We start from the raw sequence: 27,972 nt of genomic DNA on the forward strand, positions 1-27,972 counted from the left end.
TAGTGATTGGATGCCTTTACCCTCCTTGCTGGTTTCCGGGACCAGCGACGTTTGTGATTGATCTCCCTCCCCCCACGAGAGGGCGCCAGAGAAAAATCACAACCTCCTTTCTGTCTGAGCGTCTGGTATCGCGTTGGAGGCGGCTTGGCCCTCGCGGCGCTCCGTCATCGGTCTGTTGCCCCGGCAACAAGCGGCGAAACCGCCGGAGTTGGTGCTGAGCGGCCCCGGAAGCGTGGCCGCGGGACCTGTCGGGCTTGGTTGGGGCATGCGGGAGCTCGGCGGGGGGCAGTCTTCGGGAACTCCGGGGCGCGGAGAAACGTGAGTCGGGCATTGGGCTCGGCCGGAGCCGGCGTGGGGGCCCGAACGCGCGGAGCCCGGCCGCCGTGGCCCGGTGTTGGCGGGAACCGCGGCGGGCGCCGGGGGACCGGCCGTCGAGTCCTCACTGTTCCCTGCGCACTCTGGGTCCGACGCTTTGCAGAGCAAAGCGGATGTGAAGGATGCGACTGATGCGGGATCGGAGTCTTGTTTCTTGATTCCCGGCGGAAAGCTTTTCCGCGGGCGGCTTGCAGGGCAAGGAAAAAATCATGTCAGGCGCGCCACAGGTTTAAGACAGGTTATAAAGGGGCAGCTGCGGGCCACGTTTGGTCCATAGACGTAGATTATTTCCCCCCAGGTCTGAGCACTGAGTTTGAGGCTTGGCCTGGACCCAGACAGACGTTCCGTAAGCACTGTCGTAACCAGGCACAGTGTAGACCCTGCCCAGGAGGACAGCTCTGGGGTCAGGGAACGTGTACGGAGTAAGACTGCTCTCTGCTTTCAAGTCTCCAATTATGGCCCCATTTGCTCCGTGACCCGGGCAAATCGATTTCTTCCTGGGTCTCAGTTTCTCCATCTGTAAGATGAGGGCAGGCGAGGCTGCTCCCTGGGGGCTGCCAGAGCCAGGGCTTGTTGGTCCCAACAGGCAGACTCTTGACTGGGCTCTGGCCTGAGACTGATATGAATTAGGATCCCACCTCTTTTATTGCCTCTCCTTCCTGGCTCTGTGGTCTTGGGCAAGTCACTTTACCATTTCGAACTTAAGTTTCTTCACCTGCCAAATAATGGAGTGATTATAACAGTGAAAAAGATCATTCATATATGTCAAGAGCTTGGTACATTTTTTGTTCCTGAGATTATTATTCCTGTTACTTTGTGGGGAGCATAGAAAGCCCCAAGTGCTTGGTCCAGCATTGCTAGGACTGGTTCCCGGTCTTTGTCTGTAGCGCCCTTGATGTCTGGCTCACAGCTGAGTGGAGTCCAGGCTTATTTAAAGTGATGCTTTGCAGGAGCACCTGGGTGGCTCAGTCTGTTGAGCATGTGACTCACGATTTCACTCAGGTCATGATCCCAGAGTGGTGGGATGGAGGCCTGTATCTGGCTCTGAGCTGAGCATGGAGTCTGCTTGAGACTTTTTCTCTCTTTCTCTCTGACCCTCTCCCCGGCTCACGCTCTTTCTCTCTAAAAAAATTTAAAAACAGTGATGATTTGCAGACTTGATGGCACATGATTTTTAAAATGCTGATGCCTAGGGTGCCTGGCTGGCTCAGGGGGAAGAGCATGCTAGTCTTGATCTCAGGGTTGTGAGTTTGAGTTCCACGTTGGGTGTAGAGATTACTTAAAAAAAAAAAAAAATTAAAAATGGTGATGCCTGGGAGCCTGAGCTAAGATTTCTTTGATGTCATTGGTCTGGAGTGGGGTGATTCCAGGGGGCAGCCAAGGGATGAGGACCACTCATTAGGGGGCTGCAGGAGGCTCATTTTCCTACCATTGCTACCATTCCTCAGATGGCACTCCCCACGCTGCCTTCCCAATGGTGCAGCCGGAGGCTCCTGGACCAGCAGATGGCCCGACAGCGACACCGAGAGCAGGAGGCCCGGCTTCGGCAGCAGTGGGACCAGAACAGCCGCTACTTCAAGATGTCTGATATCTGTAGCTCCAAACAGGCGGAGTGGAGCTCCAAGACGTCCTACCAGCGAAGGTAACGGCAGTGACCTTGATGGGATGGAGGCAGGAAAGCACTTGTTGTTCAGGGGATGTGGCTGTAAGAACTAAGAACCCCATGGCTAATCAGCATGTTTTCTTGAGGAAGTTGCATAGATTGCATGCATGGTGATGTTTTCCAACTGAAACTTGAAAAAAAAAAAAAAAAAAAAAGATCATCAGTGAATAATACATTTGCTTTGAAAAAGAGAAAACAATAAGAAATATGTATAGAACCTGGAAGTCTTCTTGTAACACCGTGTCCCCAGAGAGAATCACAGTAAACAGTCTGATACACCTGTCCTCCCATGCTTTTCCCCATTTGTGTGTGTACAAATATTCGCACACACACGCATCCATTTTTGCAGAAATACATGTAAAAAACATGAAAGTTAAAAGCATGGGCTTTGGAGTCAGACAAACCCAGATGGAATTCCTGACTGTCACTTGCTATATGAATGAGCCTCAGTTTCCTCATCAGTGAAGTGGGGCTGAAACAGAACCTACTTTGTTGGGTGTGTGATTAATAGAAAGCTATCCCTAGATATAATACCTAGTGTATAGGAATTGCTCAAATAATACTAGCTAGTACTGTTACCACATGCATATGTGAGACCACTGTACATTTTCTTTTTCTTTTCTTTTTTTTTTTTAGTTTATTATTTTTGAGAGAGAGCGAGAGCGAGAGCGCAAGCAGGGGAGGGGCAGAGAGAGAGAGAGGAAGATCATGTCCTGAGCCGAAGTCTGATGCTCAGCCAACTGAGCCGCCAAGGCGCCCCCGCTGTACATTTTCTTTCTTTTTTTTTTTTGAAATATTTTATTTTTGAGACAGAGAGACAGAGCATGAGCAGGTGAGGGGCAGAGAGAGAGGGAGACACAGAATCCGAAGCAGGCTCCAGGCTCTGAGCTGTCAGCACAGGGCCCAGCGCGGGGCTCGCACTCACGAACCATGGGATCATGACCTGAGCCAAAGTTGGACGCTCAACCGACTGAGCCACCCAGGCGCCCCCAATGTACATTTTCTTATGGCAAAAGCAAGATTCTGTCGTGCACGGTGGTCTGTGACCCGCTGTCTTCACTTTAGCCAGAAGACACTTTACCGTGTCACCCCGTCATGTCCACCTCAGCCTCTCTTACTGCACAGCAGAGAGTGCCATGTGTGGCTGTAGCGTGACTGACGTGGGGAGGGCTCCTTCTCACCCAGCATGCATGCCTATCAGCGTGAGAAGCTGAAGGAGGAGAAGCGGAAGCAGCTGGAAGCCAGGCGGGAGAGACTGAGGCAGCTGCTGCTGGAGGAGCAGGCCCTGCTGGCCAGACAACTGGAGGAGCTAAGGCTAAGCATGGACGAGAGGGAAGGCAGACTCCGAGAGCGGCATGGCGATCTCAAGTCGGCCCGAGAAGAGCAAAGGAAACTGGTAACTCCTCCTAGCCCTTCTGGAGCCTACGGAGCAGGAGCGTCCCCAGCCCGTCAGTGACACACACACGGGGTCCCTGGGCACACTGGTCTGATGAGACAACGGTAAACTCCAGAGCCTGCAGGGCGAGGTGCTTTGTGCTACGTTGTTCTCCACGTGTGTTTTGCACGAGTCACCTCAGGTCATTACATCCAAGTCCTTTGTCTTTATATCAGTCCTGTGGCCCCAGCAGGCTGCGCACTGGTATGCTTGATCTTCCAAGTAGCTGTGGGGAATGGTGAGCCCCAGTCTGTGTTTTTAAGTCTGCTGTATATTTTGAAGCAGATTGTCACATCTGGGACCCATCTGTAGCATCAGATCTTGGCGCCCTTCCATCACCACTGTGGGAGTCATTTGTCAGAGCTGTCTGGTTCCACTCTGGTGTCTCCCAGAGCCGGGGATGCAAGGCAGGCAGTAGGTCCGAAGGGCAGGCGCAGTGACAGCATGCCAGCCGAGGGGCTCTCCGCCTCAGCTGACCGCCACTGTGGGTTATCCAAAATGTGAATGAATTTGAAAAGTGACATCAGGCTTCCCTCTTTGTGTTTCCTTGACAGATTGCCGAACAGCTTCTGTATGAACACTGGAAAAAGAACAACCCCAAACTTCGAGAGGTGAAAACCAGCGAGATCCTTTGCTTTGCCTAAGTAGATAAAATCATGTTTCTCTTCTTGTTTTTGAACTTGCATCTCTTGCTGGGGTGGAACAGAGAACACCCCGGCCACCTGAACGATGCCACATGCAGATCTGGTTTCTTGGGTGTTCAGCCAATACTTATTGAACATTTGCCACATGGTCCAGCACCTGGGCACGTGGAGATTAGCTGGGGTCCTCCCTTCTTAGGAACTTGCGGTCCAGTGTGGGTTGCAGTGGGCTGGGAAGGCCCAGGAGGATGGGCATTTGGGGCAGTGCCCCCAGCTCAGTTGTGGGTCAGAGCGGCATCTCAGAGGAGTTGCGGGGATGGAGGAGTCTGGAAGGACTTGGGTATTAACTTGATGGTGTAAAGGTGAGGAAAGGACATTCTAGATTGAGGCAGCTGAGTGAGGAGCAGGCCGGAGTCACGAGAGCAGAGTGCATCCAGGGAGTGATGAGTGGCTGAGAGTTTGTGATGTCATATGGCGAGCAGGGGCTGCAAGAGTTGAGGCTGGTGAGGCACGTGGGCCTGGACCCCAGCCAGCCCTGTGTGGCCTTCTCCTGGAAGCGCTGGGGAGCACCTGGATGATTTTCAGCAGGGCTGTGGCAGCACCCTGGCCGCATTTCAGGGAGCAGTAGTTTTGGCAGCAGTGTTGAGGTGAGCAGGGGGTGGTGAGACCAGGGCAGTGACAGCGGAGACCAGAACAGGGTGGCAGGAGAAAGGAGGACAAATATGCAAGATCCTGGGGCAGGTGGGGGGCGGTCTGGCTTGGGTGGCATCATTCTGTGGAGACGGGGCTAGAGGAAGATGATCCGTGATGATTTCATTGATGTATTTTAACTTAAATTTTGCGTATATGTTTGGTGGCATTAATTTATTTGTAATTATATTTAGAAAATTGCCAGCCACTAAGTAATAGAACAATTTGGTGCTTTTGAGCCTTGTGCAGTTAGCACTAAGCCACGGGAGGTCTCCTTTCCCTGGCCATTTGAGCATTTAGGTGGGTGCTCCAAAGTCTTTTACTCAGAAATGTTTATTTAGAACACTCAAGTTAGTTGCGGATGTTTACATTTGTAAGTTGAGAAAGAGATTAAACATTTTTATAAACAATTTCTCAAACAAAAGCTTTTGGATAGAGTTCCAGTTCATTTTCTGATCCAACAGATTCGCTAAACCCGTATCTCTTCTTAATAACCCCAAATGTGTTACATCTGTTGCTGTGGGGAGTACATGTTTATACAGCCACCGCTTTGCAGAGGATGTTTCGAGGAGCCAGGCAAAAGGCTGAGTCTGGCCCTCACCCAGCTCCTGCTGTTCTGGGCCCTGGCATGCTTCAGACCAACCAGGGGTGGCCTCTGAGATCGTATTTCCATTCCAGCGTCTGCTGACCTGCCCCTGCACAACCCCCAGGGTACTGGGAGAAAAGTTTGTGTTCCTTTGTTACAACTCCTTAGATCTATTTCAAACTGCCTGGTCCTTTGGTTTACTAACTGAGTTGCGTTCCAAATGTATATGTTGGGGTCATCTTGTGCTCCCTTGTAAGATATCTGGGCCCCTCTGAGTCCTTGCCTAGGGAACTTCTGGTCACCTGCCAGGGCGTAGCACTGTGCTCTGCAGCGTCCATCTGTCGGATGAACCAGTGAGGAAATGAACATTCTCTGCCTTCTCACCCTCAGATTGAATCAGCCCTTCACAAGGAGCACGTGATAAACTCTTGGAAAATGCAGAAAGAAGAAAAAAAACAGGTGTGATATATGACTCTGGAAATAGTCCTACATGGCATGGTGGAAGTGCTGTGACTCCGGGTCTCTCAAGTTGTCTTGTTCTGGATGTTAATGAGTCCAGTCCAGGAACAGACTTTATCTCAGTTAACTTTAACACGTTAAAAGCAGACGTCTGTTGCTCCTACATGTACGAGAATCCTTTCCGATCATCCCCAGGGCAGAATAACACCAGTGGCCAGCCACTGGCAGGTGGAAAGTGCATCTTAAAGGTCGCTTTTGCTGCTGGCAGTCTCTTTTGATGTAGCACACATCATAAACTCTCAACCCGGGCTGACAGCAGCACCTTTGGGGACAAAAGTCCACACCTCCGTGAACCCACAGCTTTGCCTCTGGGTTCACTGGGGAGACTTTTGGAAGGGAAGGAATCCTGACATTGTTGAGCCCCTCTGTGCCGGGCACCGTGCTGAGTACTTCCCCAGCATCACCTCTGAGGGAAGGATCACTCCATGGTTCCCACTGTGAGAACAGAGCCGGGGAAGACGCACCCTCACCCGGGGTCACGCAGCTGAAAAGTGGCATGACCTCCTCTGTTGTAGACACGTTGGAATGAGGAACAGCGGCGGGGAGCTGGGTCTTTGCTGGCTATGTGACAGATTCTGACCTCCTGCGTTCATCTGACCCCATGTAGCAAGAAGCCACCCAAGAGGAAGAGAACAAACGGTATGAAAATGAATATGAAAGGGCCCGAAGGGAAGCACTGGAGCGGATGAAAGCAGAAGAGGAGAAGAGGCGGTTGGAGGGCAAACTCCAGGCTGAGGCGCTGCTCCAGCAGGTGGAGGAGCTGAAGCTGAAGGAGTTGGAGGTGAGGGCATGGCCTCCTCCTGCAGCCGCTTGCCGTTATAAAGTAGGCATTTAGGAAGCGGCACCAAAAAGACCATATTGGGGAGGGGTGGTTCTAAGAAATGCAACACTGCTGGGTTTTCCCTTCAGACACATACTCCTCGCCGTGGTTTTTCCATCCCCCTAGGTTGTGCGTCCAGATCCCAGAATGTTCACAATATGGAGCTAATAGCTGTTCTCTTACGTGTGTTTTAGGCTCTATGTGAGAGCCTTCTTAGAACTTGGATTTTCCTGGGGCACCTGGATGGCTCCATTGGTTGAGTGTCCAACTCTTGATTTCGGCTCAGGTCATGATTCCAGGGTTGTGGGATCAAGCCCCATGTCAGGCTCCATGCTGAGCGTGGAGCCTGATTGGGATTCATTCATTCATTCATTCATTCATTCATTCTCTTTCTCTCTCTCTCTCTCTGCCCTTCTGACCCTATACCCAACTCACATGTGCTCGCTCTCAAAATTTATACCAAAAAAAAAAAAAAAAAGGAACTTGGATTATCCAGTGCACTAAGTAGACTTGACTTAGTCTGATGTTCTAGCATGCAGCTACAGCTCTCCCCAGCTAGCATGTTTTGGATCTCAAGGCATAAACCATGAGGTCTTTGGTTTCGGAGGCTGTTCTGAGAATACTGTGCAGTCTCCCTGAGCTAGATACCTGGGCTAGATTTTCTCATCTGGCTGAGGGAAAGCCCGTCCTTCGTTAGGCCCAAATGATTCCAGGACCAGATCCTTAATGCCCACTATCTGCTAGATGCTGAGCACTGAGCTGGGTGCTAGAGATACAGCTGTGAGCAAGACCCACGGTCCTGGCCTTCATGGCAGGAACCATGTCAGGTGCAGAAGGGAATTAAGTTATAGGAAGATGTGAACAAGTGCAGGGTCCTGCAGGAGCATGGAGCATGGATCTGATCCTTGTCCACAGGCCTGGGAAAGGCTCTTGGAGGAAGCGAGTGCGCTGGGCCAAGGGCTCAGAGCCCAGAGGTAAGAGGGAGTTCTGATCACCAGGTGGCCGGGCCAGCCCTGTTGCCTGGCATCTGCCGAAAATGCACATGAAGAGTGAAGGAAGCTCTGTTTCTGATGACCTTAACTGGGTGCACTGTTGTCACCACAGGCCACCAAACTGAAGAAGGAGCAGGAGAATCTGCTGAAGCAGCGGTGGGAGCTGGAGAGGCTGGAGGAAGAGAGGAAGCAGATGGCAGCCTTCCGGCAGAAGGCGGAGCTGGGGTGTGTGTGCCCAGACGGGCAAGCCTCGTGCTTTCTCAGACTTGCATTGCTGTCCCAAACCAGAAAGATCTGTAGTAAGTAGCTATCTGGCCCCCGCTAATCGTTCATAAGACACTGAAGGCAGACCGTATTTTGCTCCTTTCTAGACGTTTTTTGAGACATCAGTATAACGTGCAACTCAATAGGCGTGCACAGCAGATCCAAGAGGAACTGGTAAGTCTGAGTCAGCCTGGCATTTCTTTCACCCTTTTTGGAAGAAAATGCTTTCCATCGCTCAGAATGAGTGCGTTCTCGCAAGAATAACACACTAGGGGAGATTCCTCCTTGATGAGCTCGCGACCCCCACCCCTCCCCAGGGGGGTCTGCTTTGTTGTGTATTCTAGATACATTTACCCAGCACACACAGAGGGCAGTGGTGGGGTTCTTTAAAACCTGAAGTGGCATTCCTCAGCACAGTCACCTAACAGTAAACCTCAAATCCTTGGAATGAGTTTGTTCTTTTTACTGGCTGCTCAGTGTTCCTGTCAGGTATGTCGATGGGCTCTCTAGTGACACGGGGACAGGGATAGTGAATGAGAGAACCCGCCTACCTCTATCCCTGCCTGCTACCGTCAGGGTGGTCCAGGGGTGGCAGCGCCACTGCTGTTCCCGAGTACATTTTTCCGTCCCAGGACCTCCCAAGTCCCTTGTTCTTTACTGCATCTCGCTGTGGACATGTCCACTACAGCCAGTTCCCTACAGATGCGTTTTGGGTCATTTTTGTTTTTCCTCTACGGGGCCTCTGCAGTGAGCGTTTTGTGCATTTGGTTTTGTGCCTTTGGGTGTCTAGTCCATATTCTTAGAAGTGAAACTGTTGTCCAGCCGTGTTCTCAAAAGCTGTGCTACCAGGCATGTCCGAGGGCAGGGACAGGTGCGTGGTGGCAAAGGGGCCTCTCCTGCATTATTTTAAACCACTCCTAAGTGGTTATACCCTGACTCTTCCCATCTCTATGTAGGGAAGCTTTGGAAGCATCACGAACGTCTGCTGTCAGTGCTGAGTGCAGAAAGGGGGCGCTGTGGGAGCTGCGGTGGGTGGCGGGGGGGGGGGGGGGGTGCTGTGGCTGCAGAGGGGCGCCCACTGCGCTTCCTCCTCCACCCTCTAGGAGGCGGACAAGCGCATCCTGCAAGCGCTCCTGGAGAAGGAGGATGAGAACCAGCGCGAGCACCTGTCCAGGAGGGAGCAGGCCGTGGCCGATGCGGCGTGGATGAAGCAGGCCATCGAGGAGCAGCTGCAGCTGGAGAGGGAGCGGGAGGCAGAGCTGCAGCTGCTGTTGAGGTGAGAGGCGGTGCCTGCCTGGGCTGGACCCTCCCAGCCTCTGCTCTGGTCCCTTATGTCTCCGCAGGCCACCACCAGGGTCTCCTGTTGTCACTGAAGCATCCGTCCTTGTTAATCTGCCCATGGGGAGGAGCACATGTTTGCTAGCAGACCCGGCTTGCAGGGGTGTTTCCCTTGTTATTTAAGGTGGAAATCACTAGGGTTTAGAGTAAGGATCTGTTCATTTAAGATCTTAGAAATTTGAAAGGAAATTGTTACAAATTATGGAGATGCTGAATGCTTCTTAGGTCTTTTTTAAATGGGTCTGGATCCTAAAAATCTAGTAGATTGAAAAAATTGAATAACATGTCACATTTATTGGGCACTTCTTGTGGGTCAGACACCGTGCAGAGCGCTTTACCATCCACCTCTTATTTAATCCTGACATCCATCCGCAGGGTAGGTACTCAGGTCACTTGAGGAGGTCACTGACTTGCCTCAGGCCACAGGGCGAGCTAGCAGTGACCCCAGGAGCAAAGTGACAGAGCTCAGGCACAGCTCCTCTGCCTCTCCAGGGTCCTGGTGGCTTCATTTGCCATGGTGTCTAAATGGCCTGGGTGCAAGCCATCACAGTTGTGTTTTGTAAGGAGGTGGGAGCATAACCCAGGCAACTTAAAGTACTTCCTGTAGGAGTACTCTCCATGAGCTAGTCCAGAGTTGTAAACTGTGAAGAGTTTGCACGCAGAAGTGGGTTTGAAGGTTGGCCCTATGGAACGTGTGTACCTGATGCGCTGGAGCCCTGTCACGTCTTTAGTTCTCATCTGCCATCAGTGGTGGCAAGGAGCCTGCTGTCATCCACTCTGTGTTCCCAGGGAAGAGGCCAAGGAAATGTGGGAAAAGAGAGAGGCGGAGTGGGCCCGGGAGAGGACCGCACGAGACAGACTGATGAGCGAGGTAATCCTGGCTGCGAGCGCATACTGACCCTGCCAAATGGTCTGGAACACAGGCCTCTCTGCTTATTTTAAATAGACTTATTTAAAAAAAAAATTTTTTTTTTTGATGTTCTTGAGAGAGAGACAGAGACAGAGCATGAGCAGGGGAAGGGCAGAGAGAGAGGGAGACACAGAATCCAAAGCAGCCTCCAGGCTCCCAGCTATCAGCACAGAGCTTGATGTGGAGCTGGAACTCACAAACCACGAGATCATGACCTGAGCCGAAGTTGGGCGCTTAACCATCTGAGCCACCCAGACGCTCCTTTTAAATAGACTTCTGATGTCATTGTGAAAGTAGTATCAGCTTTTTAGAAGAAAATTCAGGAGTACAGGAAGTAAGAACAAAGTCACCCAGGTCCCCATTATTTGCATAGTCGCTGTTACTCTGTTTCTTCCACTCTGTGTGGAAACGTGCAAACATGTCTTTCTGCGTATTCCTTATTATGCTATCTGTTGAGTCCCAGCATTCTAATGCACTATTCCATCTCCTTTGTAGATATTTTGATGATATCACACTTAATGTATCACGTTGGGTGTACTGTGGGTTTTTTTTCCTATTCCCCTCTTGTGGGTGTTCTTTTTATTCTGATTTTTATTCTGATTTATTCCTGAGGTGTTACAAGAAACATTGCAGTGAACATCTTGGTTCATAAGGCTTTCCATTTTTAGGAAATGGAAATTTCCTAAAAAAAATCCTATTTAGGATTTTTTTCTTTGGGGTGCATAACCAGAAGTGGACTCTTGAAAGAACACAACTTGTCAGTATTTAAGTAATGCGTTAAGATGTACCCCAATTTAAAAGGAATGAGGGGCACCTGGGTGGCTCATTTGGTAGGATACGTGGCTTTTGATCCCAGGGTCATGAGTTTGAGCCTGCATTGGGTGTGGAGATTACTTAAAAAAAAAAAATTTTTTTTTAAAGAAATCTTTTAGAAAAAATCTTTCATTATCCATGTATTGAAAATTAAAGTGGCTTAAAAATGGAAATATTTGCATGTCATTTTGGAATCCGTGGGAAGTCCGGTCCAGTGGGGCTCTCTCCCTTCTGTGAATACCAGTACTCTGCAACACCTTTGATTTTCCCTATTAAAAACGTTCCTCTTGTGTTGAGCACTGGGTGTGATATGTAATTGATGAATCACTAAATTCGACTCCTGAAACCAATATTACACTATATGTTAACTAGAATTTAAATACAAATTTGAAAATGAAAAAAAAAATTCCTCCTAGTTGTGGCCACTTTACGTGTCCTGTCCCGGGAGCATAACTGTTGGGTACGGCAAGTGGCTTCCCACCGTTCTTGATTCTTGAGTCCTGACGGCTCTAGATGTGATCCTGTGCTGTGGCCAGGTTTCAAGCCCAGCAAGGTTTCTGCAAGTATTTAGAGCCCGAAGGTTGAGGGGATGACCCAGATTACTTCTGGTCATCTGTGTGGCTTGTGGTTTCTTTCTTTTTCTGGAACCTACCGATAGGGAGTGAGGCTCACAAGCTTGTTGCTGTTTCTGTGCCTGGGGAGGGAGCTCCATCCGCCTCCTTGGATCTTGTCAGTGCCCAGCTGTCTCTCCCTAACGCATGGTCTGTGTGCATTTTCTGTGTGGTGGGGACGGGTGGGAAGCCGGGCTGACGTTGCATGGGCCATTGCTGTGATCTGACTTGCCTTCACGTGGGGTATTCGGGCCTGAGGCTGAGGACGAGGCTGGGTCTTGGGGCAGCTGTAGCCTGTCCACAGCTTGTGGAATAGGGAACTGCTAAGTCGAACTGAAATCTGCCCTTTGCCTTCCTGCTGAGGGTAGGTTCTGACCGGGAGACAACAACAAATACAAGCAAAGCTTGAACAAAACCGACGGGCACAAGAGGAATCCCTGAGACACCGGGAGCAACTTATTCGAAATCTTGAGGAGATCAGAGAGTCAGCTCGTCGTGAGAAAGAGGAGAGCAAAGAACTGAAATCGGCCAGGAAACAGGAGCTGGAGGCCCAGGTGGGCTGAGCCTGGTGGGGGAGGAAGCCTCAGCAGGGGAATGTGAGCGGCAGGCCGCTTGCTGTGGCCTCTGCACCGTTATGGCACCGGATGCGGGCACCCTTGACGTATTTCCACATCCAGGCACTAAGACCTTGTCCGAGAGGCCCACATCTGTGAGCTCAGCACACCCATTTCATTTCCAGCTGAAACCCCGACCCTCCTGATTCGTTCCGGCGCCACTCCAGGTCCTCCATGTGTGTGGGAGCGAGGCTGCTGTGCCTACCTGTTATCCCTCTCCTGTCTGCCTCCACAGGCATGTGGCTCGCTGGGCCACCGTTCTCTGTTCAGTTTGGAACCTGGTAGAGAACACAGAATCTTCCAAGCACGTGGCCACACCTAGAGCTTTTCACAAGCTGCACATTACCATGCGTGCAACCTTTCCAGTCTCATCAGTGCCCTTCCCTCTTGTACTTGCCATCACTGTGCCTTAGCTTGGATTCTCTGACTGGGGTAGATCCACAGGCTTTCCCTCGTGACCTGAAGCAGGGCTCTGCCCAGGGAGCTCTGTCCCGGCTGACTTTGTTCTTGGTGGCCAGGTTGCAGAGCGCCAGCTGCGGGCATGGGAAGAGGACCAGCAGGAGGAAGAGGAGGAAGAGGAGGCCAGGCAGGCAGAGCAGTTCACTGACGCCTTACTGCAGCAGGAGGTGAAGACGATGGCCAAGCAGGGCTCCTGGCCCAAGGTAAGGAGTCTGAAGGGCACAGGCTGCTGGCGCCCAGCCTGGCCCCTGCTGTCCCAGGCCTGTTTGTAGCCCTGTCCTAAGCTCCGCTTCCCAGCCAGCTCAGATTCCTCCCTCGTTCCTCTTCTCTTGTGTTTCTCCCTTCTCGACCAGTCGGGAGCCTCGACACACATCTTAGCCCTTGTTTTGGCCTCAGACGGCCCTTGAGGAGATTTTACTCTGGGCCCTGACTGCTGAGGTGCATGTCATTTGGCCCTGTTTGGGACCAGGAGCCATCTAAGAGCTCTGGCACGGCAGGGGAGAGGTGAAGAGGCAGCTGTCCAGACAGTGGGGCCCAGGCGAGCAGGGGCCTGGTTTCCCTTCCCCTCAGCACCTCTGGTTGCCCCTCCCCTCCCTGATCCTCTTGTCCTCTTCCATCCTTCCCTGTCCTCGGAAGTACGTGAGAGGCCCCTGTGCACGACGCACAGAGAAGCGAGGGTTGCCCCCCTATTCCCAGAGAGCTGGTAACTAATGAAGCCCCTGGGAGCTGGGGGAGGGCCCGGCGGGCATGTTGCGCCTGCCCCTCCTTTACCAGGGCCGCTCAGCCACCCTGGCGCTCCAACGTGCTGCGAGACGAAGAGGCTGGCTCCTTTGTTTTCAGGTGACTCTGGGAAGCCCGCCCACGAGACAGAGCAGGTGCTTCACCTGCCACAGAACTGCTTTGTCCTCACCGGCTGGGGCTCTTGAGGTGCAGGCTAACATTTTGGCACGACACTTTGGACCTTTCATGTCTTGGGAAGGTCTCAGTGACGCACAGTCCCATAATAGACATGTAAAGTCAGATTCTACATCAACGCCAGGAGCTGTGGGCTGTGTCCTAGGGCAGGATATATGGTTTCCTGTTGCCTCACCCTAATTGTAAGCTCGCTTGACCAGGGATCATTGAGTGCCTCAAGATCGGGTTTTCACGGAGCACATGTGGAAATGTTACAAAAAAGGTAATAAAGTACCTCATTTGTGGTTTAGGGTCCAAGCTTTCTCAGTTGTAAATGAAAACAGCTAACTATACCAGGCTTTCAGCTCTTATTTCGGTTGGGATCAATTCCCAATGCTCCAGAGACTGCTGATCTAATCAGGCTTCTGTTTTCTTTCTTTTCTCAGCCCTACGGACATCCCAGAATTGCTTGGAACTGACTTTGTTGGTGTTGGAAGCACAGAGTGAGGTCCCTGAGGCCTTTGATATGCAGGCACCAGACAGCTGTACGGTGTTCGGTTCGAGTGTTCGGGTCGCTGTGTAACGGTTCACTGAGCCTGTTGGGGTCCACAGTCAAACAGAGCAAGGGCCTCACCAGCCAGCATTCTATAGACATGCAGCACCCAGCAGGAGGCCTTTTCCTGCCTTTCGTATCCAAGAAAGGGGCTCTTACAGTCACATGCTGAGAGTGCTGCCACACAGTCCCATGAGAGACCGATAATTGTCAACCTCCAGTAAAGACTCCAGCTGGAGAAATGAGGAAAGTTTCTCAGTTTTTAAACTTGCCACTTAAATTTCACTATTCTGTCGATAACAGACTCCTAAGTGTCAGTTCAGTTTCTTTCACAGTTTATTAATTTAGTGGCCCCAAAAGGATCATGTCTTATTTTCTGGAAGAAGAAAAGCTGTGAACTCTGAGACAGTCTGATGTGCTCCACGGATGCTTTCTGGAAGGGTGTCGAGAAATAGGTCTTTCCTCCTTTAGGAAACGTGGTGGAATTTCCATGGAGCACTCTGTGTGGTGATCCCAACATGTATGTTAGTTACTAAGCCCCAAAAGGGGGCCTCAAAAGGCCACCTGGTTGGCTAATGTTTTGGCACGACACTTTGGACCTCTTGTGTCTTGGAGGAAGGTCTCAGCGACAGGCAGCCTTGTAGGATTTATGTGCCCAGAGGAAGGGGCACGGGGCCTGAAGACTAGATCACACTCAACCAGATCGGCCAGAACTTTCTCCTCCCACTGTTCTAACAATGTGACACAGTTCTAGATTAATCTCTACAAATAGCTACAAGTTCCTTGCAGCAATAACCCTATTTTTATTTGTATTTTTTTTTCATATTCTCCCTCTGAGGTTTCAGTTTTCATTATACTGTAAGGTTCCACATTTCAGTAAATTATAGCTAATTATAGATAGGGCTGTGTGCCAGGTTGTTAAAAACCAGAGTTTATTTTTTAAAAATCCTGAGTGTAAAGGCTGCATTGCCTTTCACATCCATTGTGCTATAAAAACAAACGGAGCAGCAAACTGCATCCTTAATCTGTTTTTCGTTTTCTTGTCTTGAATTTCTTTGGATAGGACCCCCTGAGCACCACTTTCGTTATGCTTGCTCATATTTGCTTCCTCCATTTCAGATGTTCGTTTATCGTGAAATAAAGTTTTGGTCTGACAGCATGGCTTCCAGACTTTGTTACTGTTGCTTGTATTAATTATCGCAAAGTGGGTTGTATGGAATGATAGATTTTTACTGATTTAATCCATCTCTCCTACAGCTTTCCATATTTTCTATGACTGCTCACATTTTCTGGTTCTACTCATTTTTCTTGTGAAAGTGGTGTTGTCTCCCCTCCAATTTCCACTGGATCCTCTTTTAAGTAAACCACAGGGAATTATTAGGAATCCTATACTGAGCTCCAGTACAGAGTAGATGTGGACAGATGGGAAATAAGAACATAAATATTTACTGAATATTTTTTATTTCTTTGAATATCTTGTTTTTGAAGCCTGCTGGTAATATTCCTTATCGGCACTAAAAATCTGTGTTGTGCTGGTTCTCTACCCTAATTCAGTTGGTTAAGCGTCAGACTCTTGGTTTCAGTTCATGTCATGATTTCATGGTTTGGTTGGTGGGATCCAGCCCTGCCTTGCTTGGGCTCCAGGCTGACTGCAGGGAGCCTGCTTGGGATTCTCTCTCTGCCCCTCCCCTGCTATCTATCTCTGAAAAGAAAGAAACAAAAAATAAATGTTTCTTTAAAGGAAAAAAAAAAATTCCTAACCTCGGCCAAAATAATTGTTTCTAAGTTTAGAGCTCCCAGGATAGCCCACACAGTCCTCTTGTCTCATGTATAGTTTGTGCTGTGATTACGTATGTATATCGCCTTTATTGTTTTTAAGCACCTTTTTCTACTCCCTGTAAAACTAGTGATTTCTTAGGTTATTCTTCACAGATCTTCTGCGCAGTTCAGTTCCTTTAGAACAGATGGTGCAGAAGCCACTACTGATAAAATGCTTATTTTTTGTATTTTCACTCTTTCTGCTCATTCAGCACATATTCTGGGTTAATTCTCGAGAAGGGTGTAAGGTCTGTGTCTGGATTCATGTGTTTTTGGCCTGTAGGTGTCCAGTTGTTCCAACACCATCTGTTGTATGGACTTTCCTCCTTTGTCAAAGATCAGTTGACTGTATTTATGTCAGTGTATTTCTGGGCTTCTCACTCTGTTCCATTGATCTGTTTATTCTTTCGCCAATACCACAAACTTCTATAATCAATACCACTGTCTTGATTACTGTTGCTTTATTGTAAATCTTGGAGTCAGGTAGTAGCATTTGTTCTTCTCCTTCAATATTATGTTGGGTCTTTTGCCTTTCCACATCAACTTTAGAATCATTTTTTCAATATCCACAAAAGAACTCGCTGGAATTTTTTTATTTTTAAGTAGTCTCTATACCCAACATGGCACTCCAACTTGCAACCCCGAGAAGAAGAGTCGGTCGCATGCTCCACTGACTGAACTAGCCAAGTGCTCCAGTTGCTGGGATTTTGACTGGGACTGTATTGAATCTTTAGATCAAGTTGGGAAGAAGTGACATCTTAACCTTACTATCCAAGGACATGGAATATTTCTCCATTTCTTTCTTTTCAGGAATTTCATTCATCAGAATTCTGTAGTTTTCCTCATCTAGCTCTTATACTATTTTTTTTTTTTTTTAGGATTTATACCTACAGTATTTCATTTTTGGGTGCTAATGTAAATGGTACTGTGTTTTAAATTTCAAATTCCACCTCTTCATTGCTAATGTATAGGAAGATAATTCATATTTGTACATTAACTTTGTAGCCTGTACCTTGCTATAATTGCTTATTAGTTCCAGGAGGTGTTTTTGTTAATTCTTTCAGATTTTCTACATAGAGATGATCATGTCATCTGTGAACAAAGACAATTTTATTTCTTCCTTCCCAATCTCTACAGCTTTTACTTCCTTTTCTCCTCTTCCTGAATTAGCTAAAATTTCCAGTACTTTGTTGAAAAGGAGTGATGAGAGGGGACATCTTTGCCTTGTATCTGACCTTGGTGGGAAAGCTTTGAGTTTCTTACCATTGATATGATACTAGCTGTAGGTTTTTGTAGTTTTGTTTTGTTTTGTTTTATTTCGTTTTTGTCAAGTAGAAGTTCCCCTAGGGGCACCTAGGTGGCTCAGTCAGTTAAGCATCTGACTTCGGCTCAGGTCATGATCTTGCGGTTCACGGGTTCAAGCCCCGTGTCAGGCTCTGTGCTGACAGCTCAGAGCCTGGAGCCTACTTCATGGATTCCGTGTGTGTCTCTCTCTGCCCCTCTCGCGCTCATACTTTCAAAAATAAATAGGGGCGCCTGGGTGGCTCAGTCGGTTAAGCGGCTGACTTTGGCTCAGGTCATGATCTCACAGTCTGTGAGTTCGAGCCCCGTGTCAGGCTCTGTGCTGACAGCTCAGAGCCTGGAGCCTGCTTCAGATTCTGTGTCTCCCTCTCTCTCTGACCCTCCCCCATTCATGCTCTGTCTCTCTCTGTCTCAAAAATAAATAAACATTAAAAAAAATTAAAAATAAATAAATAAATAAAACATTTTTAAAAAGTTCCTCTCTATTCCTATTTGCTAAGAGTTTTTATTATGAATGGGTGTTGAATTTTTTCAAATGTTTTTTCTGCATCTTGATATGATGTGATTTTTCTTTTTTAGATTAGTGATGTGATGGATTACATTAATTGAATTTTGAATGTTGAACCAGCCTTTACACCTGGGACAAATCCCACTTGGTTTTGGCATATAATTCTTTTTATGCACTGTTAGATTCGATTTGCTAATATTTTGTTGAGGATTTTTGCATCTGTGTTCATGAGATACTGATCTGTAGTTTTCTTCTCTTGTAATGTCCTTGCCTGTGTTTGGCATTAGGATAATACTGGCCTCACAGAATGGGTTGGGAAGTATTCTTTCTGCATCTATCTTCTAAAAAAGATTATGGGGAATTGGTATACTTTGTTCCTTAAATGTTTGGTAGAACTCACCAGTGAATCCATCTGGGCCAGCCTGGTGCTTTATGTTTTGGAAGGTTATTATTGATTGAATTTCTTAAGTAGAGATAGGCCTGTGTAGATTGTTTCTTCTTAATGTGAATTTTGACATCATGTCTTCCAAGGAATTGGTCCATTTCATCTGGGTTATCAATTTGTGGGCATAGAATTGATATAGTAGTCCTTTATCGTTTTGATTTTTATATCCATGGGAACTGTAGTGATGTCCCCTCTTCATTTCTGATATTAGTAATTTGTATCCTCTCTTTTTGTCTTAGCCTGGCTAGAGGCTTCTTGATTTTATTGATCTTTCTAAAGGACCATTTTTTTGGTTTTGTTGATTTTTGTCTATTGATTTTCTGTTTTCTAATTCTGTTGTAGTTAACATACACATTTGTTGCTCCATCTGGGTTGACAATACAAATGGGGTTCTTTGGGCACTTACGCAAAGTCACTCTAGCCTTTGCCAGTTGTAACCCGTGGAGTGCCAGCCTTTAGTTCCAGGCCTCTCTTCACCACACAGGCCCTTCCTACGTGATATGAGCCAGGCTTCTGGACTCCAGCGCCATCTCCACATTAGCATACCCTGGATCTGTATCTCTAATCCATACTTCTATATCCACCACCACTTTTACATCCCTACTTTGATATGCATCTCAAAGGTGCCTCAAACTCAGCACAACAAGACTATCAAATGATCTTTCGTACTAAACTCCTATCATTAAGTAAAGCAACAGCAACAACCATCTGGCTCTTCTCCAGTGTTCTCAGATAAGTCAATGGCACCACCATCCATCCTGCCAGCTGCAGGAGCCATAAGCCTAGGGGCAGTGAGTCCTGTTACTCTGACCTCCTGCAGCTTCCATCTACTTTGCTCCCTCTGCCCCTATCTTTCATGGCTACCACTGACTTCTGTCTGAAGTCACCCCTTCACCTCACTTTCTTCTCTAGAATGTATGTGCCATTGCTACCTCCTGGCCCAGGAAATATACATAACAATCAGATTGGTACAAAGGTTTTCCTCGTAACATTAGTTACAATAGCAAACACTGATAATCTGGATGTCCAACACCGGGAGGCTGTTTGAGTTTTGGTTACTATGCGGTACATTAAAATGAAATGGAATGCTTAAATTATTTTTTTTTAAGTTCTGCAGAAATGTTCATGCTGTGTTAAAATGTCCAAAAGTGGGTTGCCTAGCTGGCTCAGTCAGTAGAGCACGCAACTCTTGATCTTGGGTCATGAGTTCAAACCCCACATTGGGTATAGAGGTTAGTTTTAAAAAGAACTAAAAAGCCCAAAGGCAATATTTACGTAATTCAAGGGCCCTTTTAAGGAAACAAAACACTCTGTGGGTATTTCTAAAAGTTGGGATAATGGCTATTTTTCATTTTGGGTGCTTTTCTATATTTTACACAGAGAACATAATCTTTGAAATAAGGGGAAACTTTTTTAAAAAATGAAAAAGGCAGGGGTGCCTGCGTGGCTCAGTTGGTTGAGCATCTGACTCTTGATTTTGGCTCAAGGTCATGATTCCAGGGTGGTGGGATTGAGCCCCACGTTGGGCTCTGTGCTGACAGAGGGGGAGCCTCCTTGGGATTCTCTCTCTCTGCCCCTCCCCTGCCTATGCTTGCTCTCTCTCTCTCAAAATAAGTAAATAAACTTAAAAAGAGAAGGAAAATTCCTATGAATAATAATAATAAAAACAATAAATAGAATCTAATGGAAAAATGGGTAAACACTCAAATAGGCACTGAACAAAAGAGGAAATCTAAATGGCAAATAACACGGAAAAGCACACAACCATATTATAATCACAGAAATGCACACTGAAACCAGGAGATACTACCACAAACCCACTGAATTGATAAAAAACATTTTAAGATTTTATTTTTTAGTAATCTCTACCCACAACGTGGGGCTTGAATTTACAACACTGAGATCAAGAGTCACACACTCCACCGACTGAGCCAGCCGTGTGCCCCTGGATTGACAAAATTAGCAGAGCTTTTTATACCACTGCTCATGAAGATGCAGAACAATGGGGAATCTCATATTCTGCTGGTACAACACTTTGGGAAAAGGAATAAAAACAGCATTACTTTTGGAGATGCACATTCTCAATGAACCGGGAGGCTCCACACCCAGGCATATATGTATCCCCTAGAGAAGTAGAGTCCTATATGTACCAAAAGACATACCTTTCAAAGCATTTTCTTCATAAGAGCCAACAACTAAAAATAACTCAAATGTCTGTCAATAAAATACTAGAGAAATAAATCGTGTGTATACGTTCCATGAATGCTACACAGCATGGAAAATCTAAGCAGAGGCATGCACTTTGACCTAGTTAACTCACAATGTTGAGGGAAAGAAGAGAATACATCCGTAGGGTTCCATTCACATATTGAAAACAGGCGAAACAAAGCTCTTACTTAGGGCTGGGCACACACACGGCATGGAACCAAAAAACGAGGAAGCAGTGTGCACGAAAGTCTAGGGGAAGGAGGGGCCCACGGGGACTAGGTGGTCACTTTATAATTTGATGCGGATGTGGCAGACATATTTCTGTATTTAGATTCATATGGGGGTGGTGGCAAAGTGTATGGGTGAAGAGCAGAGAGCATGGCCCTGACTGGCCTGGGCTCTTGTCCTGACGGTCCGCCACACAGAGGCCAGGTGACCCCTCTTTGGGCCCAGTTCTTCATCTGTGAAATGTGGAGAACAGCAATGTGTGGGTGTGGTAAGAGAAACAATGCGCAAAGGACAAGTGGACCTGTTTTCCTGCCAAGCGGGTACCTCCCTGCCCCTAGGAAACAACCTGCCTGTGGCGGAATCACCCTTGCCTCTGTTGTTGGACTTGGGCAGGATTTTCATCTTGTTTTAATTGGAAGAAGCAGGTCAGATTCAGGCTTCCACCCTCAATGGGGAGTTGTCCCCCTGTTCTAGGGCTGGGTGGACACCCCTCTACCCTGTGCCGCGCTGTGAATAGAGTCCTCCTTCTAGCAGCAGGTACAGGGCTTCTCCTTCCAGAAGGGCTGACTTTGGGCAGTCAACATGCCATGTGGAATCTGTGAGGTCCCCCAATCACTGAAACTGGTGAAACGGGCAATGTCCTCCACTCACAGATCAGTCTCACTTGAGCAGTGGTTCCCGAGTGTCTCAATTTGAAGCAGACCAAAACGATTGGAAATATTTGTGGCAATAGTAAGGAATGGAAAGACTCAACACAAACGTGGCCACCCAGACTCCATTCCTCCAGGAATGCCAGGCGGGCAGAGGACCACACAGAGACCAGCATCGGTCTTTCTGACACTCCCAGGCAAGCGGAATGTTTGGAGATGGGGGCCACTGAGCCTGCTCCACGTCTCCTTCCCACCTTACCTCTGCCAAGGTCTAGGCTGGTCTTCACCTTCTTCTGCTTCCAGAGGCTCTGCCACCTGCCTGTTCCTCCAGCCGCCTTCCTCAGATGGTCCACTGCACCAGCAGAGCCCCGTAATTAAGAGCACAGGCCCCATGCTCTAACTTCCTGCACCACCACCAACTGGGCTTTGAGGTCTGAGCCTCGGTTTCCTCATCTGCAAAATGGGGGTAGTCTCAGTTCCTACTTTACGAAATGGTACCCACAGTATGTGCTAGTATTCACTCAGCCCCTGTGTGCAGGAAGGGGGAAGGTGTTGGGGGGAAGTGTTGAAAGGGTGAGGGCCTGGGAAGGGGAGGGCTGGAAGAGGGAAGCAGATAACAAGTGTGGTGCAAGGGGAGGCCCAGGCCAATCTTAGATCTGAGGTCCGAAGGGGGTCCAAGTTAGACTTCAAAAGTTCCCTGTCCTTAAGGTGTTCCGGTCCCATGGGCCAGACAGGGCCTGCAGGACAGAGCAATGGGGAAAGGCCATGGCCAGGGAGGAGCTCTGAGGGGGATGGGTACAGAGCTGGCCAAGGGGAGGGCAGGACAAGGATCCCTGCTATAAGAACGGGGGAGGGGTGCTGAGAGGGAAGAGAAGGGGAAGAGGAGTCCCTAGGGAGGGAAGGTGCTGGAAGGGGTGAGAAGAGGGATTTTGGAGGAGGAAAGGTGGGTCCTAGGAGAGAAGCTGCATTTGGGGGAAACGGGGCAGACGTTCTCAGTGTGTTGAGGCAGTTTTGGGGGCCTGGGAAGGGAGTAAGTCGGGAAGCTGTGCAGCAAGAGCCTGGGTGGGAGCGAAGATGGCAGTGAGGAGGGAAGCAGCAAGGTTCGCACACACCTCTCCTTGTCCCCGGCAGCCCCTCCCCTGGGGACCTGCTCTGTGGTGGGCTGACCGAGCCCCTATAAAGCAGTGAGGAGGGAGTCTGTCCCACCTCATGTGGCCCTGGCTTTTGGCAGGGTGGCTGGCTGGCAGAGGCATGGACCACAGTGTCCCCTGCCTGGCGTCTGTGGGCCACGGGGCCCGGCTCCCAGACATTCCTGCACGCCAGTGTGTTGGGCAGCGGGTCACCGTCGGGTGGTTGCCGAGTTGTCCCTGTGGTGAGGCTGCCGCGGTGCAGCCGCACAGGTGAGAAAGCGCTGCTCACAGTACTTGGGAGCCAGTGGACAGTCTTCATGGGTCATCTGGCAAACGCCGGAGGGGTCCCATCTTAGGGGTCACAAGCCGACTGTGCCCCACTTGTCCACAATCTCACGTCACGCACCGGTCCCCCTCTGATCTCTGATCTCGACCCTGGGGGAACAGGGCCACCCCCTGGCTTCTCCACATTTTCTGAGACTGCAGTAATGGGCCAGGGTCAGGAAAACCCAACTGGGCCGATTAACAGGAAGAGCAACCGGACTAAGGATAAGTCACACGCTCCCCAATGTGGGGCTTCAACTCCCCAGGGGGTGATCTTCCCCACCGCACAATGGAACAGCTCCTGCTGCACAGGGTGCGGGGGGACTAAATGCATGAACACATGGGAAGACCCCAGCACAGCGCCTCGCAGGGCCAACAGCTGATACAAGCTAGTGGTCATTAGAATTCTTATGAAGACATGTCTAATATCAGAAGGCGAGGAGGTGCGTGGTGGGGGGCTGTGGACGGTCTACAGCAGTGCTTCTCTAGTGTGGGTCCAGACCAGTGGGCGCAGCACCTCCTGGGAACCTGTCAGAAATGCCAACTCCCCAGCTATGGTCCGAGTCGGAGGCTGTGTTCCAGCAAGCCCTCCCGGGGGCCAAGACGCTGGTGCCTGTGAGAGCCTCCCGGGTGTGAGCTGCTGGGTCTGGGGCCTCAAACCGGCTCACGGAGAGAGAATGCTCCATTTTCCCCAGCCTTGTTGCTTGGAAAGGCACTGTGATGGCCAGGCCCCGCCCCTTCTTCTGTTTGAGAGAAGAGACCCGAGTCACCTCCCCAGAGGACAACTGTTGGGGACTAAGGGTGGCCCTGACTGAACCCAGGTACATCCCATCGTCCCTGTGGGAACCTGCCTTAAGAGACCGAAATAACCCCACAACTCCTTCATCTGGTAAAGGAGGTGAGGGCTACTGTGCCCGGCTGGCTTTTGCTGAATTTGAAAAATTAAACTTTAGGAGTGAACACATCATGGTAAGATCAATGGAGCAGATAATCCCGATGCACAATTTCTTTTAAGAAAGCTACCTGCTAAGGGGCGCCTGAGTGGCTCGGTCGGTTGAGCGTCCAACTTCAGCTCAGGTCATGATTTCATGGTTCGTGAGTTCCAGCCTCGCGTTGGGCTCCGGGCTGACAGCTCAGAGCCTGGAGCCCGCTTCAGATTCTGTGTCTCCCTCTGTGTGCCCCTCTGTTGCTTGCACTCTGTGTCTCGCATTGTCTCAAAAATAAATAAACATTAAAAAAAAAAATTAAAAAAAAAAAAAGCTACCTGCTAAGCACAAGGAGGAAAAAGGTCGTAATTCCTGTAAACTCACAAGAGTCCCCCGGGTAGAAAAATATTCACTACTGTCTCATTAAAGATTAGGTTATGGGAGAACTTTCTTGAAACTTTGACAGAGTATCTGGAAACATCACCTCATTGACGTGAACAGAATTACCACAAAGACACTATAGAGCCTGTTTATTGCATAACTAGCAGGCACAAATTCCAAAACGATTTTACAACGCTTACAGGGTTGTACAATAATTACAGGAATAGAATGTACAATAAACACAAAAAGTACAGAATAACGAGTGACATGGATAAAACACATCTGAACAAAAGGCATTTCGTTTTTCCTATGCAGCATTTTCTTTTGTAAAAAAAAAAAAGGGTGCCTTTCACCGGGACAAGGAAAGAAGGAACATTCTATGATTGGGGAGCTCACAGCCGCTGTGGACAGACACATGCTAGCCTCACTCTTGGTTCCGCAGCATCAATCCCTGGAGGCATGGGGTAACAGCTCCCGAGGTGCGCGTCTACACTTCCAATTTTATGAAATGCCGCATTTGATCTTTGGGCCCGATTTCCTGTTCTTTGGCAAATAAGAACTATTTGCGTTCTGAGGCAGAGGAGGACTTCAGCTAAAGGAGCTTCGGGGCAGAGCCGTCTCCTCTTCAGCAAGCGCCAGTTTCATAAAGTGCACCTCCGTCCTCTTGGCTCGGGCGGGAGGAAGATTTGAGAACTAAGAGTGACGAGTGACCTTAGAGAACGCAGACGTTAGTGCAAGGCTACGGGACACACGTGCAAAAGATGGTGAACAGCCGTTCAGACAACAGAACTGGGTCTCAGAAGAGGTGAGGAAGTGTTCAGGGCACCGAAGGGAGGCTGGCAGCCCCTCTGTCATGCACGTCACTCCACCTAGAACTTCCTTCGGGGCGTTGGCACTGTGGGTTGACAGAGCAAACGTCTGTGCTGCTCTTACAATCGGAGATGCTCTCTGGGTCCCACACTCTTGGACTTTGTCTAGGGGCACAGAGACAAGGTCCTCCGTCACCAGTCCTTGAGTGTTCCAGTGAAGACGCCACCGCACCCACTGCAGACAACTCATTATTTAGAAGCCCGGCCTCCCTGGGAGGCCGAGGCACCAGCCCAGGACTGCCACCGGGCTTCCCCGAGGCCCCTGCATGGGCCCAACATGAGGGCAGGTGTGTGCAAGAAAGAGAAGGGACAGCTAAGTATGTGCAGCATGCAGCAAAGGTTATCAGATGGGGCTTGAACTTAATTTAAGGTAGAAGGCATCCCCTCAGCATCCAACAGGAACATGGCACTTAGGATTGTGCAGAAAAGTGGATGAGTCTTTTGGAGATGTGGACCCTTTCCCCGCGCTACTCAGTGTAGCAAAATCTGGCAAAAGCATCCACACGCTGGGCCTTAGTAAACCAAACACCATCACGGTGCTTCCTTCATGACAGCATACGGTCAAGCTATAAAGATGTTTGTGAATCAAACAGTTCTGTGAAAACACAGGCTTATTTAGCACATATTTAGGCAACTGTGATTACTTTGACTTCTTCACGTGTATGAGCACTACGGGACAGAATACATGGGTAAGATGAGGACTCAAAGCAACTTAACACAGGGTAGGGGTGGCCACGTTACAGGTAAGGCTCGGAGGTAAACCAGGTGTGACCTCATACTGCAGCTGACAGGACCCCTGGGCAGAGGCTGTGAGCTGGCAGTCCGGAGGTCACAGTTCCCCCGCACGTGTGCTCTGAGAATGTTTAGTCACCAACATTTATAAACAGAGGAATGGCACAAATAATATCCATGTTTTTGGAGTCTCTTAAAAAATCAAAGCTCCGGCCAGCTCGGGCCCACTTTTCCACAAGGCAGCCTGGGTGAGGCCGGGTAGCTGCTGTCCCCATTAGGTGCACCGTTGCTCCCTGACTGTCCTCCGCCCCTGCCCTACACCTGGCTCACTTCATTCATCTCCATCAATGCTGCCTGGCCCCTCTGGTCTAGGTCAGGGTCTGAGCCACACCCACGCAACTGCTGCAATAAGCGGGGGCAGGAATATGCTTTAGCATTCAGAACAAGAAAGGTCTTTTCTTCAGTAGCTTAAAAACCAACGTCAGTATGTTCCAGAACTTAAAACCTGTGCTTCTGTAGCTTTGGGATAGCCGGTGGTCAGCTAGAGCACACTCTCTAAGGAATTCATGAAAGAGGATGTCTCATTTTTAAGTACCAGCGAGACAATGGAGGAGAAACAAACTCAGCTGACCGCAGACACCTTACCTTACGAGAAGTCCTTAAAGGTGATGAGATTTACCAAACAGGCCATGTGACGAAGCTTTCGTGGTTAAAGGAGTAATCGAGTTCTGGGGAAGAGATATGTTACCACGTCAGGGAGCAGGTAATTTCTCTTCCCATGGTTTATGTCAGTGGTATCTGAATGGGGTGGCACAGAGTAAGTTATGGCTTGTGGGACGTGGCTCCTCCTTGCCGCACGTCTGGAATGACACATCTGGTTTCCTGTGAGAAGGAAGAGCCCTGAACCTCGCGTGATGATGTGGCAGCACTCCCACCTGGACAGGGCCACAGGACACGTGACGTGGGGGATGAGTACTTATCTGGCACCACGGAGACTTCAGGATGATAGCAAAATAGAGACAGATCAAGACAGAAACATCAAATAAAAGAACGTCTACCAAGACAGAATAGGTAAAACAAATGGAGCAGTCCATTGTTTCCAAGTGAGACTGTTACGCTACTTTTAGAGAGTGGCAAAGTCCTTTCTCTACATCCATGTTTGGAAACACCCTAAACTTAAAGATTCCTGCACTAGGGTGGAAAAACTCGCTTATTGCACAATGCTTGGTAGGGAACAGAGGTGGAATTTTTTTTTTTTTAACCCAATTCTCTCCAGAAAATGTTTCACTAAAAATCTCATTTATAGTTTTAACCCTAGACGGGCAGTTTTAAAGGGATGGAAAAGTTCTAACAAACTTGAAACAATGAAGCTATGCTTTTGAATGATTATGACCATCAACTCAACAACAGTCACGGACAGCACAACAGAACACTGGAGAGGAAACTGGCAGACAGGCACAAAATAAGGCAAGTGGGTTAAATTAATAGTCAAAAATTTTGTTAGAAAACATGCAAAAATAATACTGAGTTTCTTAAAAACAGTTTTAAACTTTCATTGAATGTCTGTTTCCGTAAAAACTGCCAGAATTCCACGTCTGCATTTGAAACTGGACTTTTAAAAAGCCTAGAAAATAGGAGGGCTGGCGCCGAGCTGCTCAGTTGTTGTTCTCTTTGGTGGTGATGGTGACCAGCTGCTTGGCGGCCTTGGCAATGTCGTATGCGCACTGGATGACCTGCTGTGTGACCAGCTGGATGTCCGTGGGCGGGCCGGCGTCCCCCGGGAGGGTCTTCTTGCACTCTGACTGAAGTCGGTAGGCGCTGGACGTCAGCAAGCGCAGGGAAGTCCTCACCGTGTCAGACTTGGGTTTCTAGACGGAAGAACACAGTCATCTGCCGTGAACTGCAGGCTGGACGCCCAAGAGCGGGGACGAGCCTTCTTGTGAAGACAGCTCAAGCTGTTCCACAGCAAACGGCGGTTCTGTCACGCCCTTCCCCAGAGGCAGCACACGGGACACGGCAAGCTGCCCGGCCCACAGCGTGCGAGATGCCCACGTGCTTGCACTCAAAGGTCAAAGTGCATGCAGTGTCAATTTAGTAGGATATCCTATTCGGAGGTGGTTTTTGACAATGTTAATCCACTTGGGTGAAATATTCCAGACACCATTTTAACCTATTAGTGCTTTGCCTTTAGCACGGTGCTCACACATTCTTATTAAAACCAAGATCCGTGTAGGACAAAATTATTCCCAGGTTTGCATATTTAAAACGTATGCT

The 27,972-nt window shown here is 48.9% G+C and overlaps 2 protein-coding genes across 18 annotated transcripts in view; one reads left to right on the top strand and one right to left on the bottom strand.

The window, feature by feature from the left end:
- The first annotated feature begins 171 nt into the window (after positions 1-171).
- Positions 172-15,333, top strand: TCHP (trichoplein keratin filament binding). The gene is made up of 13 exons (XM_060612546.3): positions 172-318; positions 1,824-2,017; positions 3,224-3,434; positions 4,028-4,084; positions 5,781-5,849; positions 6,517-6,690; positions 7,834-7,946; positions 8,093-8,159; positions 9,089-9,261; positions 10,113-10,194; positions 12,026-12,211; positions 12,790-12,933; positions 14,071-15,333. The coding sequence occupies exons 2-13, from the start codon at positions 1,824-1,826 to the stop codon at positions 14,101-14,103; spliced, it is 1,503 nt and encodes a 500-aa protein (XP_060468529.3). The 5' UTR covers positions 172-318; the 3' UTR covers positions 14,104-15,333.
- Positions 15,334-24,231: 8,898 nt separating this feature from the next.
- Positions 24,232-27,972, bottom strand: part of GIT2 (GIT ArfGAP 2) — a 52,553-nt gene continuing 48,812 nt past the window's right edge. For 16 of the 17 annotated variants that reach the window (XM_060612535.3, XM_060612530.3, XM_060612538.3 and 13 more), the window contains one exon: positions 24,232-27,566. In XM_060612535.3, coding sequence (XP_060468518.1) covers positions 27,354-27,566 — 213 coding nt within the window. In that variant the 3' untranslated portion in view covers positions 24,232-27,353. The remainder of the gene's footprint in view (positions 27,567-27,972) is intronic. The other variant, XR_009604166.3, reaches the window with a different exon arrangement.

The sequence above is a fragment of the Panthera onca genome, chromosome D3 (assembly GCF_046562875.1).
Source record: "Panthera onca isolate mPanOnc1 chromosome D3, mPanOnc1 haplotype 2, whole genome shotgun sequence".
Classification (NCBI taxonomy): Eukaryota; Metazoa; Chordata; class Mammalia; order Carnivora; family Felidae; genus Panthera; species Panthera onca.